This window comes from Bos indicus x Bos taurus, chromosome 12 (assembly GCF_003369695.1).
Source record: "Bos indicus x Bos taurus breed Angus x Brahman F1 hybrid chromosome 12, Bos_hybrid_MaternalHap_v2.0, whole genome shotgun sequence".
In the NCBI taxonomy this organism is placed as follows: domain Eukaryota; kingdom Metazoa; phylum Chordata; class Mammalia; order Artiodactyla; family Bovidae; genus Bos; species Bos indicus x Bos taurus.
The window spans coordinates 12,979,177-13,001,333 of record NC_040087.1 but is presented as its reverse complement, the minus strand read 5'-3'; the positions used below and the strand labels follow the sequence as shown (position 1 = coordinate 13,001,333).

The window sequence follows — 22,157 nt, the reverse complement described above, 5'->3', positions numbered from 1 at the left end:
TTATCCCTCCATCCTTCTTCCCTTTCTTGCCTTCTGGAGCTGTTGATCCTCAGAGCATTCTCTAATAAACTAACAGCTTGCTAATCTGTGTCTCATTCTGCTTTCCAGAGAACTTCAACTGCAAATGACTGCAAGGTTTCTGGCCTAAACTGCCAATTATTGACTTAGAGGAGGAATGGTTATTTGTTTTTTGTGGGTAATGGATATCAGGAGATTGGTTTTGGTTATATTAAGTTTCAGATGTCTACTATGTATGTTAAGTGGAGGAAATGTCTGACCTGGGGATAACATTGGGGAATTATGAGTACACAGGCGGTATTTAAAGCCATGAGACTAAACGAGATCACCTGGAGCCGGAGTGTAGCTAAGAAGTAGGAAGACTGAGCCCCAGAGACTGCAACATTCAGCAGCAGAGAAACGGAGGGGGTCAGTAACAGACACTGGGTAGGCCCGGCAGTGCGGGGGAGGAGAAGCAGGCGCCCAAAGTGACCAAGTGGAAACAGTTTCCAGGGCTTCTGACAGGCCAAATAGGAGCAGAGCTGAGGCTAGACCTCTGGATTTAACCTTTGCTGGATGGCATCACTGACTCGATGGACGTGGGTCTGGGTGAACTCCGGGAGTTGGTGATGGACAGGGAGGCCTGGCGTGCTGCGATTCATGGGGTTGCAAAGAGTCGGACACGACTGAGCGGCTGATCTGATCTGATCTGAAACCTAAGGCTAAGTGAAGGGACTGGGCATGAAGGTTTGATTAGAGTGAGTTTAGGAGAGAACAGGAAGAAAGGAATGGGAGACAGCAGAGAGACACAACTGTTTTCAGGAGCTCTCAGAGAAAACTGTATGCGTGAACTCAACTTTACCAAGGAAAAACATACATACATGACTGAATGTGCACATGTTTCTAAAATGTGAACTCTTTCCTAAGGAATGATAAATAAGTACATGCTTGCATAAAACAAAATCTGAAAGTATATACCCCCTCAGTGTTATTTTGGGGTGGTGGAATTATGAATATTATTTTTTTCATGTTCATTTATACTTTCTAAATTTTCAACAATGAACATGGTTACTTATACAATTTTTTTTTTTTTAAAGGACTAAATAAAGGAAACCAAGGAAATTACTAGAGTGTAAAAAGAGTCCCAGGGAGCCAGATCTGGTCATTTATATAACTTGTTCTTTTTGACCAGCTTGTCATAAATTTCCATTGGTAATAATCCCCTGACAATCCTTCAACAAATGCTTTAGCACCTAATATGTGCCAGGAACTTTTCAAATGAGGCAAGTGAAATTCTGTCCTTCACCACACAGTTGTTCCTCTGTCTGTGTACCAGTGCTGTGAGGAATATAAGGTACCACTCCAAACTCCAAGTAATTAACAATCTAGTAAGAAAACAAAAAACAATCTCCTCCTCCAAACTGGAAGGGAATCAAATCATTTAAGTACACATATTAACATGGACAAATTATGTATATATACACAAGCACACACACACACACACACACACACACAGGAATATATAAAAGAATAAGAGCTGCATAGGGAATATACATACAGGAGCAGGGCTCTAACAGAGGAAGAACAGCTGGCTTTAAGGTTTCCCTCAAGCAGCTAAAATTTCTACTAGATGCATACCTTACTCCCTAATATTTCTATGAGTATCTACCTTTGGGAGTTCCAAATTTTGAAGTGTTCAGCATACAATAAACATAAATTGATGATATTTCATGAACTGCCATTTCCACTATATTCACAAAGTTCACTAAAGCGGCTATTACATCCAAACAAACTTTTTACTTTGTTTTTTTTTCAGGTAGAAAAGGTGACTAAGACAAGGTTAAAATCTAGCATCTGGATGAGGCTCAGACCATAAATACTGACCTGCTTTAAAGTAAGTCAATCTGTAAGCACACAATCATCACGATCCTTCTGAAGGAACTAGATCATTTTTGAGGACAGACATTTAATATTTGGGGTTATATATAGAAAAGTAGACAGAAGACAAAATCATGCCTTCTAAACTCATATGGAGTTTAGGTTTTATATTACATAATTTTCCATTGAAATTGGAAGCCCTTTGAAGCTTACAAATATAACATACCAATACTGCATTACATTATTAGCTTATATAGAAACAGGCAGTGCAGAACTGTTTTCTGACAACATTGGTGGGTCAACAAAATGGTAATAAAAAAAAATATATAAAAAAAAATAAATAAAATAAAAAATGAAAAAAAAAAAATGGTAAGATTCACAAAAAATGTGACTACAATAAGGAACAACTATATCAAACAGATGGAGTAGACAGTTACATTTTTCTAATAGAATTTCCAAGAACAGAAAGAGTGGGATTTATTCTGTTGTCTATTTGAAAGATACTCTGATCCTTACAAATTATTATTTGTATTATTTTACTCATAAAATATATAAATATATAAACAAAAGTCAAAATAATTTTCTTACTAAAATTAACATTGAATGCTATAGTGCTGCTGCTGCTGCTGCTAAGTCGCTTCAGTCGTGTCCCACTCTGTGCGACCCCATAGACGGCAGCCCACCATGCTCCCCCGTCCCTGGGATTCTCCAGGCAAGAACACTGGAGTGGGTTGCCATTTCCTTCTCCAATGCATGAAAGTGAAAAGTGAAAGTGAAGTCGCTCAGTCGTGTCCGACTCTAGTGACCCCATGGACTGCAGCCTACCAGGCAGCCTACTAGGCTTTTCCTCCTAGAAAATCCATGGGATTTTCTAGGCAAAAGTACTGGAGTGGGGTGCCATTGCCTTCTCCACTGTAGTGCTATATATTATAAAAAATGATGTGAAATGAACCAAGTTAAATGAAAGTCTTCATTAGCTAATTTAGTCAATCACTTGAAACATAACAGTCCTCCAAACAACCAGAAAAATACATCATTCCATAGTCTTAAGAGAAGAAATACCTTTTACATTTAACATAAAGTATAAACCTTAATTATATAGAATCATCTATTTGATTTATAGATCCACAGAAGGATAGTTTTAATTAGTGTTATTTCCATGAATTTCACCTAACCATAAAAACAATTTAAGTCCAATTTTAAAAACTTGTATTCAAGTAAAAAGGCAAATTCACAAATAGAAAAATAAAAGCCTCAAAAAAAGATGAACGACTTGGGTTTTTCTCCAGAAAAAAATTAGGGGTAATTAGACAATAGCTGAGTCAATAAACATACATAAATACTTTAAAAAATTAAGTAAAAGGCTCTGATTCAAAATAGCAGACTGAATAATTAGTCTTTTACTTTGCAAAGGCTCTTTGAAATGAGAAATGAGATATTTTAAACAAGAAAAATCCACAATAGGCCTAGAAAACAAGAAATGGAACAAGTACCAAAGCAGAAAGTTCAAAGAAATCCTGAAAGGTTGAAAACAGGTAAGACTGCACTAAATACAGAAAAATCACAGCAACCCAATCACCAGAGGAAAGAAAGAAGAAAACACTAAATCCAGGCTCAACAAACACAAAACATAACTTCAGGATAATTAACTGAACCAGGACGGCAGACAGACCATTCCTAACTCCATTAGTACAGGGCATGAGGGCTGCCACCTGCCACCTCAGCCCTTGGGCCAAAAAAGAGAACCGTATGCCTATAATGCATCTTAGTGTACAGAGCAGGTCCCAAGGGAAGCAGAGAGGCTTAGCAACAGACAACGTTTCAGAACCCAGAGGGCTGAAGAGAGGGGCATTTATACCAAGGAGTAAAATTCACACAATACTCAACCACTCCTGGGTTCTGCAGGTTCCCAGACAGCCTCTGGGCTCCTTGCTTCCAACGAGATGTGACTGTGGACATAACCCACCTCCGTGCTCATAGCACACTGCCAATCCTCTCATTCAATTAAACTGTTGAAGCCAATCTACCAAACTGCTGAAAGAGGCCACGAATATGAGTTCCAGGAGCAGAGACACATTGGAAGGAAAAAATCTAAGAGGATCTTACAGAACAAACAGCTGTATATGTAAAGAGGGAAAGAAACAAACTCTCCATACATTCCATGTGAAAGAAACTATTCTAGGCAACATTCCAGAAAAATGGGGCCGAGGGAAGTATGAGAAAAAGAAAGATGAGATATAAGAACAAACTGATGTTAAAGAATAGAAGGAGCAAATACACTTTGAGAAAAAATGAAGAGAGAGCCCATAGGAACCTGAGTCGAACCTTCTCCTTTGAGTGACAGGAATTAGTGACAGGAATTTATTGGCGCGTGACTGCAGTCCCTATCTGTTAGTAGCTGGTTCAATAAGGAACAGAGTTATAAAATCAAAACACTGGAAATGCCAAGCTTATGAACTTGGCTTTCTGAGATCAATGTCAAGGGAAAGTATGCATATTTTTCATTCTTCAATTTCCCTGGAACAATTAATGTTTAAAGAATTACTTTTAAAAACTAATATCTTCACTGAGGTTTAATTATGATGATGATAGATACTCCAAGAGGCTTCACTGCAAACTGGATGAGTAGTACTTTGTGGAAAAGAGGCCAGAAGAAAGCCACTTGTCTTAACCTGAAGCCCACAGAGGGAAGGGGAAAGGGGGGTCGGGTGTGTGTGTGCATCCCTTTCCTCTTATTAAGAAATGCTGGGGCTGCCGTTCAGGATACCCATGACGGTCTCTTAAACTAGGCCACCTTATCTGTGAGCCTCCACAGAGCAGTGAAACGTTTCTCATTTTCTTTCTCTCCCTTCCTTTACAATGTTAAATAATATAATTCTACAAAACATGACTCTTTTTATAAGTCTGTCTACTGAAGATCATAAAACAGGAGAGAAATGATTTCTGAAAGTCTCCCAATTTACTATACATAAACATGTAGCAGTAAAGGATGAGATGGTTAGATAGCATCACTGACTCAATGGACATGAATGTGAGACTCTTCGGGAAATAGTGGAGGACACAGGAGCCTGGTGTGCTGCAGTCCCTGGGGTTGCAAAGAGTCGGATACCACTTAGGGACTGGACAACAACAAACGTGGAAAAACACTTAAACATTTATGTCACTATTTCCAGGCATACTGCTCTATTTCCACTGACCATCACCTAGTCCCTGGACTGTCTCAATGCCCTTTCAACACATTTCGCAGCTTCTCCTCTGGCTTATTCTAGTCTGTTGCCCTCCTGCTCATAACCTTCCAAAGGCTTTCCATCAGACTTAAAATCTGCAGTCCTTGTCACAGTCGATTTGGCCCCAAGTGATGTGGGCCCAAACGACCACTATTCCTTCCACACACTCATACTGGAGTTACTCCTACTGCTAAACTCATTCCCACCTCAGGATCTCTGCAGCATTCCCACCACCTAGGAAGCTCTTCAGATGTTCACATGGTCTGTTCCCTTCTCAGAGAGACCTTCCCTAACCTATCTAACACAGACTTTTCTCTGCTGTTAAAAAATCAACCTCTTACTCTGATTTGGGTGGCCCAGTGGTAAAGATTCCACCTGCAATGCAGGAGACACAGGAGACGCAGGTTTGATTCCTGAGTCAGGAAGATCCCCTGGAGGAGGAAATGGCAACTCGCTCCAGTATTTTTGCCTGGAAAATTCCATGGACAAAAAGGAGCCTGGTGGGCTACAGTCCATGGGGTTGCAAAGAGTCACACAATTGAAGTGACTAGGATGCATGCACCCTGATTTAGTTTTTTAAAGAAAACTAAACTTCTTACTTCAATACCTCTACATATTATATTATTATATATCTTGCTGCTGCTGCTAAGTCGCTTCAGTCGTGTCCGACTCTGTGCGACCCCATGGACTGCAGCCTACCAGGCTCCCCCGTCCCTGGGATTCTCCAGGCAAGAACACTGGAGTGGGTTGCCATTTCCTTCTCCAATGCATGAAAGTGGAAAGTGAAAGTGAAGTCGCTCAGTCGTGTCCGACTCTTAGCGACCCCATGGACTGCAGCCTACCAGGCTCCTCCGTCCATGGGATTTTCCAGGCAACAGTACTGGAGTGGGGTGCCATTGCCTTCTCTCTTACTTACTTATCCACTAAAAAGTAAACTAGAGGGCAGTGTCTTTATCTGGTTCATGACCACCTCGCACTCCCCACAATTGCGTCTAGTATGGAGCAGGTGCTTCCCTGTGGCTCAGCTGGTAAAGACTGCCTGCAATGCGGGAGACCTGGGTTTGATCCTGGATTGGGAAGGTTCCCTGGAGAAGGGAAAGGCTACCCACTCCAGTGTTCTGGCCTGGAGAATTCCATGGACTGTACAGTCCATGGGGTTGCAAAGAGTCGGACATGATTGAGCAACTTCCACTTTCACGCAGTAGGTGCTTAATGAACATTTGTTGAATGAATGCTATTAGTAAATACCGATTAATACTTAAGATGAAATATAAACAGGAAAGCAGAAGATAAACACATGCTCCTTCTAATCACAGACATGCATTTTCAATCGGCAAAATCACTTATAGTTCTTTTGTCCCTGAGTTTAATTATCTGTCCACTTGTCATCCTTTTAAAGTATGGTTATTGTTCATAACTAAGCCTCAGGGGCCTATAATGCCTTTGCTGAAACAAGTCACTCATTCTCAAATTGCTGTAAGCCAAGCTGATGTATCCCAGATCTTCTGTTTCCCAGAAGTCAGTGTTAATGCTGCATTGCTTCCGTGAGCTTTCTGGGCATGGTCTCCAGGCGTCACAAACCCCAGCTCACTAGGCTATATAGCTTCTTAGATACCTACTACCATTCATTCTTCACTTAGATTCCACTCAGCAGAGTAGCCGTGATGCTGGTAGATGGATGTATAAGCTCTATAGGGTTTCAAAGTTGGAATCATATAATTTCAAGTTTGAGACAGCCAGGTGTGGTGGTACAAGGAAGCTAGTTTCAAATTTCAAGATGAAATAAATTTGGGGGTATACTCCATCTGGACAGGGACCATGTCTGTTTTGTTCACCGGCTATGCCCAGGCCCTGGCACAGGACAATCACTGAATGAATAAATGAACACTAATTAAACAAGGAAAGTAAATTATCTCAGAGTTGATGTAATACTACTAAAAGGAATATAGTAATTAGCAAAGTCAGGAATAAGCATAGATATAATATGCCCAGGAAACTTCAAAGTAAGTTTAGATTTCTAACTAAACTATTTTTTTTAACTTACAGGAGTTGAAATCTTCTTCGCAGTTTCTGTGATTACTTGTCCTAGAGGTTTCCAGATCTGAAATGCGTAGCGACCTAAATATAATAGTAACAGGAATAAAGGCAAATACATTTTCTGTAATGAAAGCCAATACCCACAAGGTGCTCACCATAGCAGTTATTTATAGTCTACTTTATATATGTTAGTTTAATAACTATTTCAAAACCTACCAGAAAGACAAGTCATTTTTTCAAACTTCTAATTTGTTAAATGGAGGACAGATTTCATTTTAATTACTCCAATTAAAAAAAAAATAATTCTATTGCTTCTCACAATGATAATCACTTTGAAATACATAGAAAACAAGTCATGTTTATGATCTATACAACACAGGACTGCTTTTAATGAAGTTACCGCTAAAGTAATAAAGCAATTACGTAGGAAATATTTATAAAGAATGTGTTTACTATCAATTTCTCACAGAGGATAACCAAAAGCTTCTTTTATTTTAGTACTTTTCTTTCTTAGTCACCCTAATTATCAAAACCCCTCTGAGACTAGACAACTAAGAATCAATAGCAAAACAGGTCCTAACCAGTTTTGAGGGCACAGAACAGGAATAAAATATCATCAGGCCAATCAGACTGTGTGTCCTAACCAGACTGTGTGTCTATTAATACTAGTGTCTCTTTTCTAAAAGCTATGATCCTCTTAAGTTTCTAACCACGTTATTTGCAAATTAAGATTTCTACTGGGAAAATTCAACTACATAGATTTCTTATAACAAGTTATCTGTCTAAATATACTGTTATTCCTGTTCAGACAACATGCTATAGTGAAAAATAAAGGACGCTAGTTAGACCTAGGAAGATGTGAAGTAGTCAACCTAAGTAGGAGACAAAAAGCTCTTGAAACCAAGGAGAACGTTAAAGTAAAATTAAAAAAGCTGAAACCCTAACTCGTCTAAATCTCTTATCACATAGAGATCAACTTTCATTTGATTCTTCAATAGTATAAAATATGGCTTTTCAATTCAGTTCAGTCGCTCAATCGTGTCCAACTCTTTGCAACCCCATGGACTGCAGCACACCAGGCTTCCCTGTCCATCACCAACTCCCAGAGCTTGCTCAAACTCATGTCCATGGCTTTTAAAGTGTCTCAAAATTACTTCAAAACCACAGTCATGCAATCTTGATGTAAAAAAGCAATCAAAGGCTTCAAGAACTGACATTTGGACATTTAACCATAAAAGAGAAGACAAAGTTCTAACAGTCTAGGAATACTTTTCTTCTAAATTCTACACTTTAGTTGTAGTTGACTATGAAAAAGAAATGCCTGCTATTTAATATTCTACTTAGTAAAATGAATTTGGCAACAGTGTAATATGTATGCAGTACATATACCAATTCTTCTCATTTTAGAAAGAAGACCTTGGCAAAGGCATATCTTTCTCTAATTTCAAATAAAAATCTTACATTTGAATTTGAACTATGCCTATTCTTATTTTACATTCAAATATAAGATTTTTATTTGAAATGAGAAAGACATGCTTTCAGAAAACTAAGATCATGGCATCCAGTCCTATGACTTCATGGCAAATAGATGGGGAAATAATGGAAACAGTGAGAGGCTTTATTCTTTTGGGCTCCAAAATCACTGCAGATGGTGACTGCAGCCATGAAATTAAAAGATGCTTGCTCCTTGGAAGAAAATCTATGACCAACCTAGACATATTAAAAAGCAAAGACATTACTTTGCCAACAAAGGTCCGTCTAGTTAAAACTATGGTTTTTCCAGTAGTCATGTATAGATATGAGAATTGGACTATAAAGAAAGCTGAGTGCCAAAGAAATGATGCTTTTGAACTGTGGTGTTGGAGAAGACTCTTGAAAGTCCCTTGGACTGCAAGGAGATCCAACCAGTCCATCCTAAAGGCAATGAGTCCTGAATATTCATTGGCAGGACTGTTGCTGAAGCTGAAACTCCAATACTTTGGCCACCTGTTGCGAAGAACTGACTCATTGGAAAAGACCCTGATGCTGAGAAAGATTGAAGGTGCAAGGAAAAGGGGATGACAGAGGACGAGATGGTTGGATGGCATCACCGACTTGATGGACATGAGTTTGAGCAAGCTCCGGGAGCTGGTGATGGACAGGGAGGGCTGGCGTGCTGCAGTCTATGGGGTCACAAAGAGTCAGACCCAACTGAGCAACTGAACTGAACTGATGCCTGTTCTGCCATAGCAATTAATACTAAAATTATTTTATGTTTATGGGCAAGTCTGTCAAAATTCCTTTTCAGACATGATACTCTTCACATGAAACCTCCATAAGTAGTTAACTATAGTTACATAATGAGACATATGACTTTGATGGTATAAGAACCAAGAAAAACTGAACCACTGATCGTCCTGTTTTTAAAGTTCTCACTGGTAAGGTGCTTTAAATAGAGCTGTGTGCAATTAAATATCATGTAAAACAGAATAAAATCTTTTAAGTCTCTCTTCCTATTGGATGTCACTGTATATAACCACAATAGAATGTATTAATAGCCCCACCTACAAAGAAGATCCAGTTAAAACGATCAAACCCATGGCCCTTAGGAGACACAAAAGCTAACTGAAAAATGTAAATCTTTATCAACAAAGAAATGCTTTCAGATGAACATTTAATTAGAGAATAGCTATGTAATTTAAAATTATAAATTAATGACTGGAAGCAATGGCAATTTTACTTTAAATCTTTATAACTATTCTTTCTAAAAAGATTTTTGGCAGTTAAAGAAATCCTCCTGGGTTTCCAAAGAAATTACACCAATACATTAAGTTGAGTAATAAACACACTACCAAGGCTAACTAGCTCATCAGAAAGAACTGACAGAAAATGTATAAACTTATCTGCAAGAAAAAAATAAATATGGGCATACAGAAGAGCCCCATATCACTTATACTGCTTCACATTAAAGTTTATTTTTTAACAGTATACTATAGCTCACACTAAAAAAATGTCAGGAAGATCAATTATTACAGGGGCTAGTTTCCCAAACTTTGGTAGCATTAATTTCCTTCACTACAAAGTTTATCTATACTGACAAATGTTCACAGACTATGAACGCTGTCAAGAACGGGAATGTATGTCTTAAAACCAAAAACCTCAGAAAACTGAGAGTCTTCTCAAAATTCACTAAAAGCTATTTGGAAATATTTCTCCTACAACATTTATTGATATGTATCCTTTATTTATCTTACCTGCAAAGCCAAGAGCTGCAATACCCAGCCCCACAGCTATCAAACTTCTTGCCTACAGAGGAAAAAAATGATTATCATTTACAGTGCTACATATGAGTTTTTAAAGTAAATCATTTAAAATAATGAGAACAATTATGTTAAATACCACATTTTCTTCAAGCTCTGCTCTGTAGAAGGTTTAAATATCTGCAGTGTCTATGAGATTCTATCTCCTACACATTATATTGGCTGATTTTCAGTGAACTAATTTTAGACTTCATTCAATTTCCATGTATTTGACTTCATTCTGACCAAGAGCTTTTATGTTACTTGTTGCTAAAATGTTTTCTATAGACTATTCTTAACAGTGGGTCTAGTGTATTTATCTTCCATAAATATAAAAGGCAAATATTTCCTCCTCCTTTACATATGTGAGGCACAAATGGACTCCGCTCTATTTAAAAATTTGATAAAATATGATATCCAAGTGTAGCCAAGAAGCCAAATTGTGGAAAATCAGTAAAAGTGATGAAAAGCTTAAGAACTAGCTTATTTCTACCTTCCTAGACCAAGGTAAAACTTTTAAAATAAGAGCGAAAAATCCAGAGTCTAAAAATATGAGCTCATCCAGATAAATTCTGAATTAGGTATACACTCCATATTATTCTCTGCTTTTCTCCTTAACCACCTGGGGAAAATATTTAAGTCACAACAGAAAAAGGTTTTAGGTAGCAAAGATCAATGGATGCCCCCAAGATCCATTCTCCCTTTCTTCTAGAGGATCAAAAATTCCTATTTTTAGCCAGACACATATTTCCAAGCGTCCCTTAGGCTTAGGTACAGCACTGTTTAGTAAATGTTGGCTTATAGGATATAAGCAGAGCAGTGCGTGCAGCATCTGCGAAGTCTTTCAGGGGGCGGGGGAATGTCCCTCCCCTGCTCCATTCCTCCTTCCTACTGGCTGCGATGTAGACATTATACCAGAAGCCGCCGTGTCGGACAAGGAAGGAGGAAAAATGAGGTGGAAGGACACTGGTCTGGACGATCATGGAGCTGCCAGTGCCCCTGGATAGCCTCTATTTATAAGAGACAAAAATAAAATTCTGGCTTCCTAAGATACTACTCATATTTTCGGTTTTCAGGTATCTACAGCCAAATCAAAATTTTGATGGGGTCATAATTGAAGAGAGACACTATAGAAATGATTTTGTCTGATTAGTGGTGAGAGAGGCAAATCCGTCACATCCAGCAAAGACTAAGAATAGCTACAACAGTCTCACCAGTGGACAGGAATGGATTCATTTCACATCAGTGCAGAAGTCAAAAAATGGAGGTTGAGACTGGAAGGACAGTAAAACCAAAAAGCCCTACAGCTATTAGTTTTCAAGTTCTGTAAGGGAATGCAAGTCTTAGGAAATTAAACCCCTAAATATTCAACAAGAGACTCTAAAAGGATAAACATCAGGACACAAAGGCCAACCATATGAAGGTGCTCTAACTTTAACACCCAGTAGGGCTCTCTTTGGAGAAGGGCACAGCAAACCCACTCCAGTATTCTTGCCTGAAGAATCCCATGGACAGAGGGGCCTGGTGGACTACAATCCATAGGCTCGCAAAGAGTCGGACACGACCAAAGCAACTGAGCACTCATGCACGCAACGCTCTCTGAGAAATCTAGAGCTCTTTATAGACAAGATGAAGAAAGTTCATCTAGGTTTCTTCAGTTCCAGTTTTAAGATGCACCTTCTCACTGGGCAGAGCACTGGGACAATCTCAGGGAAGGAAGATTCTTTCTCTGGTAGAGGTCAAGCCTAGAGCTAGCTAGCCAGAGGGGCCAAACAGTCTTCAAGGTTCCCTTTAGGTTAAGTGAAAGTGAAAGTCGCTCAGTCGTGTCTGAGTCTTTGCGACCCCATGGACTATACAGTCCATGGAATTCTCCAGGCCAGAATACTGGAGTGGGTAGCCCTTCCCTTCTCCAGGGGATCTTCCCAACCCAGGATCGAACCCAGGTCTCCTGCATTGCAGGCAGATTCTTTACCAGCTGAGCCACAAGGGAAGCCCTCCCTTCAGGCTGCCTAGACTTAATTACTCCTGAAACTGAAGGGAGATGTGTATTGGCTTAAAGAAGATGTTCTGGGTTGGCTGAATCCCTTTGCTGTTCACCTGAAACAGCACACAATGGGCCACCACACTGTTAACTAGCTGTACGCAAACACAAAAGAAAACATTTAAAGAAGGAAGAAAAGGAAGTTCTGTTGAGGTGTATTTTTGCCATTTTCCAGAGCTTCCCAGGGACTACATATTTTGAGTTTCCCAGTCTTATTTTCCATTGGTTCACTTTAAAAATCCTCAGTTCAACCAAAGTACTCAACTGCTTCATGTGTGAATTTATTGTCCTTCCTTATAAACTCTACTTACTCTTTTATCTCACTAGAAATATCTATCTGTGCCTATCAAGATTTGACATATTCTCAGTATTTCAGCTTGAACCAGCCACAGAATGGGAGAACTCATTTGCAACACATAAAATAAGCACATATCCAAAAATACAGAGAATTCTTCCCCATTAATAAGACAGACAATCCAATAGAAATGGACAAAAGAGTAGGTCAGGGACTTCATAGAAAACAAAAATCTAAACGGCTGATAAACATGAATACTAATGATAACAATCACCAAACCAAAATGGTGTAGAAATATTAATACCAGAATACAAAGATCTCTGACCTTTGTGGAATTTGTTCTGTTCACCAATGAATCAAGCACCGAGCAGCAGTATCTACACTTCTGGGGTGATTCTTCTAGGATATTCTTCTAGGATACACTTCTAGAATAATAATAATGATGTACTAAAAGGACTTAGCACAGTGGCTTGGCACATACACTTTTAAATTTGTCTGAGTAAAAGAAGACTCACAGAAGTGGTTTTTGAGGTAGGCTCTTTTTTATAGATTAATTATTATATCATTTTTACTATTCTGACTATTCAAATATATATGAGACAAAATAGTTGCCTTACTAAAGAGATTTTTATGTCAAGATATTTATATCAAAAACATTCAACCATTAGGCATTTGGTCATGTTTCACCTTAATCTAACAATATGTAAGGCTCAACTGTACTTAACAGCTAAAAATTCAATTTAATTTTCAATAAATAAGTATTGAATACGCCAATGATTATTGTCCATTTGTTCCCCCAGGTTCATTTCCCGCTCTTCCCTGACTTGCTCTATATCTCTGTCTCCATTTAGCTCAAAAGACTACATTATCCAGTCCTCATTTGCACTCCTGCTACTGGTTGGGTTTGCCAATGAGAGGAAGTTTCACAAAACACCAAGCACTAGCTACCAATCACAGAAAAGGACTCTAAACATCTCTGCCCAGTATATCTTGGTACCAAAGTTTCGAAGCCAACCACGATGCTCAAGCACTGGATGGAATAACATTTCTTACCCAGAGAAGGGGCAGAGTAAGATCAGCTCCAGCCCAGCTGTGTGCACCAGTTTCACGGGCCTGGGGGATGACGGCTGACAAGAGGAAACTGGCCCGGTGCTCCCTTCCCTCTTTAGCCCACACCATCCCTGGAATCTGAGATACTGAAAGCTGGGGGCAAGACTGAAACAGGAAACAATCACCCCACAAAACACAGGCTGTGTGAGCTCCTCACCTTTTGCTAAAAAAGTGCTCTGAGTCCAAGACCTCTCCTCATGAGGCCGAGCAGGGCTGAAAGCCTGTGCACGTGAAACTGCTTTTCTCAAAAGGAAGAATCAGCAGAAAAGTACCAGTGGAAGGACACAGAAAAGCAGTACCATTTATTCCCTGCTATGCCTCCTCTTCGGCCACAGCTCCTGTTCAGCGGCTCCTCCTCCACACCTGTAACTCTCACTGGGTTCTGGAGCACAGTTCCCAACCCCTTGCCTCTCTGCCTCAGTAGGTACTGTTTCCAACTGTCACTAGTCCCTGGGTCATTCATCATCCTTTCTTGTTTACCCAGAACTCTGCACATAGTCCCTTCATTAAACTATGTCCCCCAAACCCACCCATTACTACTCACTGACACATGCATTAGTATACATGAGTCACTATATTATGCATAAGAGATGCAGCGTATAATAAGGCAAAGGCTTGTATCAAATGGGTCCTCTACAGGATGCTGAACATGGTGAGCCTCCACTGCTAATGCTAACCTCCCAAAGGTCTTTATCTTTAACCTTCAGTTCAGTTCAGTTGCTCAGTCATGTCCAACTCTTTGCAACCCCATGGTCTGCAGCACGTCAGGCTTCCCTGGCCATCACCAACTCCTGGGGTTTATTCAGACTAATGTCCATTGTGTCGGTGACGCCATCCAACCATCTCATCCTCCGTCATCTCTTTCTCCTTGCACCTTCAATCTTTCCCAGCGTCAGAGTCTTTGCAAATGAGTCAGTTCTTCACATCAGGTGGCCAAAGTATTAAGAGTTTCAGTTTCAACATCAGTCCTTCCAATGAAAACTCAGGACTAATTTCCTTTAGGATAGACTGGTTAGATTTCCTTGCAGTCCAAGAGACTCTAAAGAGTCTTCTCCAACACCATAGTTCAAAAGCATCAATTCTTCGGCGTTCAGCGTTCTTTACATTCCAACTCTCACATCCATACATGACTACTAGAAAAACTATACCTTTGACTAGACAGACTTTGTTGGCAAAGTAATGTCTCTGCTTTTTAATATGCTGTCTAGGTTGGTCATAACTTGTCTTCCAAGGAGTAAGCGTATTTTTGGAGCCCCCCCAAAATAAAATCTGACACTGTTTCCACTGTTTCCCCATCTATTTCCAATAAAGTGATGGGACTGGATGCCATGATCTTAGTTTTCTGAATGTTGAGCTTTAAGCCAACTTTTTCACTCTCCTCTTTCACTTTCATCAAGAGGCTCTTTAGTTCTTCTTCACTTTCTGCCATAAGGGTGGTGTCATCTGCATATCTGAGGTTATTGATATTTCTCCTGGCAATCTTGATTCCAGTTTGTGCTTCTTCAAGCCCAGTGTTTCTCAAGGTGTATTCTACATATAAGTTAAATAAGCAGGTGACAATATATAGCCTTGACAAACTCCTTTCCCTATTTGGAACTGGAGATCAGTGGAGAAATAACTCCAGAAAGAATGAAGGGATGGAGTCAAAGCAAAAACAATACCCAGTTGTGGATGTGACTGCTGATAGAAGCAAGGTCTGATGCTGTGAAGAGCAATATTGCATAGGAACCTGGAATGTTAGGTCCATGAATCAAGGCAAATTGGAAGTGGTCCAACAGGAGATGGCGAGAGTGAACGTCGACATTCTAGGAATCAGAGAACTAAAATGGACTGGAATGGGTGAATTTAACTCAGATGATCATTATATCTACTACTGTGGGCAGGAATCCCTTAGAAGAAATGGAGTAGCCATCATGGTCAACTAGAGAGTCCGAAATGCAATACTTGGATGCAATCTCAAAAATGACAGAATGATCTCTGTTTGTTTCCAAGGCAAACCATTCAATGTCATGGTAATCCAAGCCTATGCCCCAACTGGTAACGCTAAAGATGCTAAAGTTGAACGGTTCTATGAAGACCTACAAGACCTTTTAGAAATAACACCCAAAAAAGATATCCTTTTCATTATACGGGACGGGAATGCAAAAGTAGCAAGTCAAGGAACGCCTGGAGTAACTGGCATATTTGCCCTTGGAGTACGGAATGAAGCAGGGCAAAGGCTAAGAGTTTTGCCAAAAGAACGCACTGGTCATAGCAAACACCGTCTTCTAACGACACAAAAGAAGACTCTACACATGGACATCACCAGATGGTCAACACCAAAATCAGACTGACTATATTCTTTGTAGTCAAAGATGGAGAAGCTCTATACAGTCAGCAAAGACATGACCAAGAGCTGACTGTGGCTCAGATCATGAACTCCTTATTGCCAAATTCAGACTGAAATTGAAGAAAGTAGGGAAAACCACTAGACCATTCAGGTATGACCTAAATCAAATCCCTTACGATTATACAGTGGAAGTGAGAAATAGATTTAAGGGACTAGATCTGACAGACAGAGTGCCTGATGAACTATGGACAGAGGTTCCTGATATTGTACAGGAGACAGGAATCAAGACCATCCCCATGGAAAAGAAATGCAAAAAGGCAAAATGGCTGTCTGAGGACGCCTTACAAATAGCTGTGAAAAGAAGAGAAGTGAAAAGCAAAGGAGAAAAGGAAAGATATAATCATCTGTATGCAGAGTTCCAAAGAATAGCAAGGAGAGATAAGAAAGCCTTCCTCAGCAATCAATGCAAAGAAATAGAGGAAAACAACAGAATGGGAAAGACTAGAGATCTCTTCAAGAAAATCAGAGATACCAAGGGAACATTTCATGCAAAGATGGGCTCGATAAAGGACAGAAATGGTATGGACCTAACAGAAGCAGAAGATATTAAGAAGAGATGGCAAGAATACACAGAAGACCTGTAAAAAAGATCTTCACAACCCAGATGATCACGATAGTGTGATCACTCACCTACAGCCAGACATCCTGGATGTGAAGTCAAGTTGGCCTCAGGAAGCATCACTACGAACAAAGCTAGTGGAGGTGATGGAATTCCAGTTGAGCTATTTCAAATCCTGAAAGATGATGCTGTGAAAGTGCTGCACTCAATACTCCAGCAAATTTGGAAAACTCAGGAGTGGCCACAGGACTGGAAAAGGTCAGTGTTCATTTCAATCCCAAAGAAAGGCAATGCCAAAGAATGGTCAAACTACTGCACAATTGCACTCATCTCACATGCTAGTAAAGTAATGCTCAAAATTCTGCAAGCCAGGCTTCAGCAATACGTGAACCATGAACTTCCAGATGTTTAAGCTGGATTTAGAAAAGGCAGAGGAACCAGAGATCAAATTGCCAACATCCTCTGGATCATCGAAAAAGCAAGAGAGTTCCAGAAAAAAATCTATTTCTGCTTTACTGACTATGCCAAAGCCTTTGACTGTGTGGATCACAAGAAACTGTGGAAAATTCTGAAAGAGATGAGAATACCAGAAGACCTGACCTGCCTCTTGAGAAATCTGTATGCAGGTCAGGAAGCAACAGTTAGAACTGGACATGGAACAACAGACTGGTTCCAAATAGGAAAAGGAGTACGTCAAGGCTGTATATTGTCACCCTGCTTATTTAACTTATATGCAGAGTACATCATGAGAAACGCTGAGCTGGAAGAAGCACAAGCTGGAATCAGGATTGCCGGGAGAAATATCAATAACCTCAGATATGCAGATGACACCACCCTTACGGCAGAAAGTGAAGAGGAACTAAAAAGCCTCTTGATGAAAGTGAAAGAGGAGAGTGAAAATGTTGGCTTAAAACTCAACATTCAGAAAACAAAGATCATGGCATCTGGTCCTATCACATCATAGGAAATAGATGGGGAAACAGTGGAAACAGTGTCAGACTTTATTTTTGGGGGCTCCAAAATCACTGCAGATGGTGACTGCAGCCATGAAATTAAAAGACGCTTACTCCTTCGAAGGAAAGTTATGACCAACCTAGATAGCATATTCAAAAGCAGAGACATCGCTTTGTCAACAGAGGTCCGTCTAGTCAAGGCTATGGTTTTTCCAGTGGTCATGTATGGATATGAGAATTGGACTGTGAAGAAAGCTGAGCGCCGAAGAATTGATGCTTTTGAACCATGGTGTTGGAGAAGACTCTTGAGAGTCCCTTGGACTGCTAGGAGATCCAACCAGTCCATCCTAAAGGAAATGAGTCCTGAGTGTTCACTGGAAGGACTGATGTTGAAGCTGAAACTCCAGTAGTTTGGCCACCTGATGTGAAGAACTGACTCATTTGAAAAGTCCCTGATGGTGGGAAAGATTGAGGGCAGGAGAAGGGGACGACAGAGGATGAGATGGTTGGATGGCAACACTAACTCGATGGATGTGAGTTTGAGTGAACTCCAGGAGTTGGTGATGGACAGGGAGGCCTGGCGTGCTGCAGTTTGTGGGGTCGCAAAGAGTCGGACACGGCTGAGCAACTGAACTGAACTGAACCTCAAATGGTCCAAAATAAGAATATCATTTGTTTCCTAGAAAAGAATATTTATTTACTACCTAACAGTTTTTCATTCACTAAAAAGTCAATGGAATTTTTTTTCAGACATGAATTTAGATAGCTCTTCCCAGGTGGCTCAGTAGTAAAGAATCTGCCTGCCAAGCAGGAGACAGGGGTTTGACCCCTGGGTCTGGAAAATCCTTTGGAGATGGCAAGGGCAAGCCACTCCATTATTCTTGCCTGGGAAATCCCACGGACAGAGGAGCCTGGCAGGCTACAGTCCACGGGGTCACAAAGAGTCAGACACAACTTAGCGACTAAACAACAACAACAACAAGCTCCCCCAACCCTTCATGTATGTGAATGACCCAAACAGAAAAAAGTAACCATCTAACTGCAAATACAGGAAGTAGGAGGCACAAGAGAGTCTATCTGACATCTAACCAAGTAGTTCAGAGAACTCTCAACCATACCTGTATCTGTCCTTAAATTTTTTAAAGTATAAAATTACATCTAAGCTAACTGAGGTTTAAAAAGGAAATAGCCTATGGTTCATTTAGCATAATTGTGTAAATAATAGAGAATTCCATCAACATCTTCTCTACTTTACCACTGTTGAAAAAATTTCACATTTGCTTTATCACTATGCTATTTCACATTTATTTAAATGTTCGTATTGTACCGTCAGGCTAACAGGATCTATTTTATTTCTTTTATAGACACAACACCATATTTGATCTAGTGTCAAGCACAATGATGTGCTTCAATTTCTATTTTGAATGTTTTTTAAACAATGATGCTTCAAAATTAAATTGTCAGTAACAGAACAAAACGTTGAAAAGACCATTTAAAAGCAAAATGGAGAACGAGGCATGGTGTTAGTAACACTAGTACTGTAATTTTCCACCAACCAGGCAATAGCCAGGTTAAACGTCCAAAACTGCTTTCATGCAACCAGACTGACATCATGCTACGCCTGTGTTTTTATAGAAACTAGAGAAATGTTCCTATTTCTTTGACTTTGGAAAATTAGAATATGTGCTGAAAAGAAAAGAAATAAGGCAGTGTGATTTAAAAGGACAGATATGTATACACGTGTACTCTGGCCTGAGCTAAAACTGCCATAGGTGTCGTACATATGTAGGAGATCAGTCAGTCAGTCAGTTCAGTTCAGTCACTCAGTCATGTCCGACTCTTTGCGACCCCATGAATCACACAGCACACCAGGCCTCCCTGTCCATCACCAACTCCCGGAGTTCACTCAGACTCACGTCCATCAAGTCAGTGATGCCATCCAGCCATCTCATCCTCTGTCGTCCCCTTCTCCTCCTGCCCCCAATCCCTCCCAGCATCAGAGTCTTTTCCAATGAGTCAACTCTTCGCATGAGGTGGCCACAGTATTGGAGTTTCAACTTTAGCATCAGTCCTTCCAAAGAACACCCAGGACTGATCTCCTTTAGAATGGACTGGTTGGATCTCCTTGTAGTCCAAGGGACTCTCAAGAGTCTTCTCCAACACTACAGTTCAAAAGCATCAATTCTTCGGCACTCAGCCTTCTTCACAGTCCAACTCTCACATCCATACATGACTACTGGAAAAACCATAGCCTTGACTAGATCGACCTTTGCTGGCAAACTAATGTCTCTCTTTTGAATATGCTATCTAGGTTGGTCATAACTTTCCTTCGAAGGAGTAAGCGTCTTTTAATTTCATGGCTGCAGTCACCATCTGCAGTGATTTTGGAGCCCCAAAAAATAAAGTCTGACACTGTTTCCCCATCTATTTCCATGAAGTGATGGACCAGATGCCATGATCTTAGTTTTCTGAATGTTGAGCTTTAAGCCAATTTTTTCACTTTCCTCTTTCACTTTCATCAAGAGGCTTTTTAGTTCCTCTTCACTTTCTGCCATAAGGGTGGTGTCATCTGCATATCTGAGGTTATTGATATTTTTCCCAGCAATCTTGACAGTAGATGGTAAATGTAGATGCCACACAAGGTGTTTTCATTGGTTTTAAATATCCACAAGACTGCCTTCAGCAAGTTTTAGTTTTGTAACATTTTCTTTGAAGATTCAGAGGGCTGGAAAAGTAGCTAACATTTTTCAAGTAAAAGATCTAAATGAATTCTTAGATCCATTTTTTTTTCCTACGTAAAATTATGCTAGCACGTATTTATAACAACTTGATCTTTTTTATAAAAAAGGTATGTATATCTAAAATTTAGATCAGTTACAGTCAGGTAAAAATTCTACCCACTAATTATTTTACAACTGGTCTAGGCCAGTGTTTTGGGAAAGTGGTCTATATAAGGAAAACAGAAAAATTCTATTCATGCCAAATTTGGAAATTTGGTTTTTAGCAATCCTATCGTGGTCACCAGGGAAAACAAAGATGATATGTATGCACATAACAAACGTATGTGTTACTGGCTAATGGTATTGAATTAAAAGTTTTAAAAATTCATGACAACTTCAGATATTTCTCAAAATGCCAAACAGCATAGTTTTCGTTGCATCCCCTATGATTACAAACAACACATGAATATTTTAGATTTTAAAATGTCCAAGCGTATGTATAACAGCACTGCATAAATTAACAAACAGTATATTCCCAGTGAAATTGCTGATTGATTTCAAAATGGTTGCAGAGTTACCATAAAGAATCCTTTGCCTAGACTGCTAAATCTGGCTGGAGAAAAGTCTTACATCTACGCTAAAGAGCACCACTATAAAACTACGGTTTCCGCTGTTGGCTGGGCTTTCGCCCTCTCCCTCACCCTTTACTCACAGCACTCCCCATCCCTCTTTGCCAATACTGTATTTTACTTTTTTCAGTCTCCATCTGTGAAGCGAGCATGAACTTCCTCAGTCTTTCATCCCTTCAGCCTTGAATGGAGACTCCACGGGCTTCAGAGTTAATCAGGTGTGGGCTCTAATTTCAACTCAATCTTGACCAAATCTGGGACCCTAAGCTGAAGTCTCTAGGCCCATTTCCTCATCTATAAAACGGGAATATGAAAATATACATTACAGGAAGCTCAAAATGATAATGAGAAAAGATCATGAAGAGCAGCCGATGCACCGTGTACACATGGCAGATGTCTGCGAGTCCTTCCTTCACTCTCACATTTTCACTCCTAATCCTTCCTGTTCTTCTATGCTCAGTCCTCCTGGAAAATCCCTGCTTATTTTTCAACAAACAGCTTTAAGGTCACCTCATTTCATCACCCATCTCTTCACTCAAGTAAAACATTTCAGTGACCCCAAGGTACTGGGTTGGCCAAAAGGTTCGTTTGTTAGAAAAACCCAAACGAAACTTTTGGTCAACCCAATACTTAGCAGTTCTATCACAGTACATAGCACATTCTTTATTAATAATAATAGTTTGCCTATTCCTTTCTCTATTTTTAGAATTAGACATATGTTTTATTTATTTAATGGAAAAGCATTTTATTTTAAATACAGCAGTTTGTACATACCAATCCCAAACTCCCGACCTATCCCTCCCCCAACCTTTCCCGATTTACCTATTTTAAACCCCTTCTAAAATGTGAGCTTCTGGATGTAGGGACTGCTTATCTCTAGATTTCCAGTCTAACAAAGTAGTTAGTAATAGGAGAAGGCAATGGCACCCCACTCCAGTACTCTTGCCTGGAAAATCCCATGGACGGAGGAGCCTGGTGGGCCGCAGTCCATGGGGGCACTGCCAGTCGGACACGACTGAGCGACTTCACTTTTACTTTCCACTT

At 39.9% G+C, this 22,157-nt stretch overlaps 1 protein-coding gene across 1 annotated transcript in view; it reads right to left on the bottom strand.

The window, feature by feature from the left end:
- Positions 1-22,157, bottom strand: part of DNAJC15 (DnaJ heat shock protein family (Hsp40) member C15) — an 84,077-nt gene that overhangs the window by 40,625 nt on the left and 21,295 nt on the right. The window contains exons 2-3 of the mRNA XM_027557159.1: positions 10,373-10,424; positions 7,147-7,220 (exon numbers count right to left, since the gene is read on the bottom strand). Of these exons, the coding sequence (XP_027412960.1) occupies positions 7,147-7,220; positions 10,373-10,424 (126 nt within the window). The remainder of the gene's footprint in view (positions 1-7,146; positions 7,221-10,372; positions 10,425-22,157) is intronic.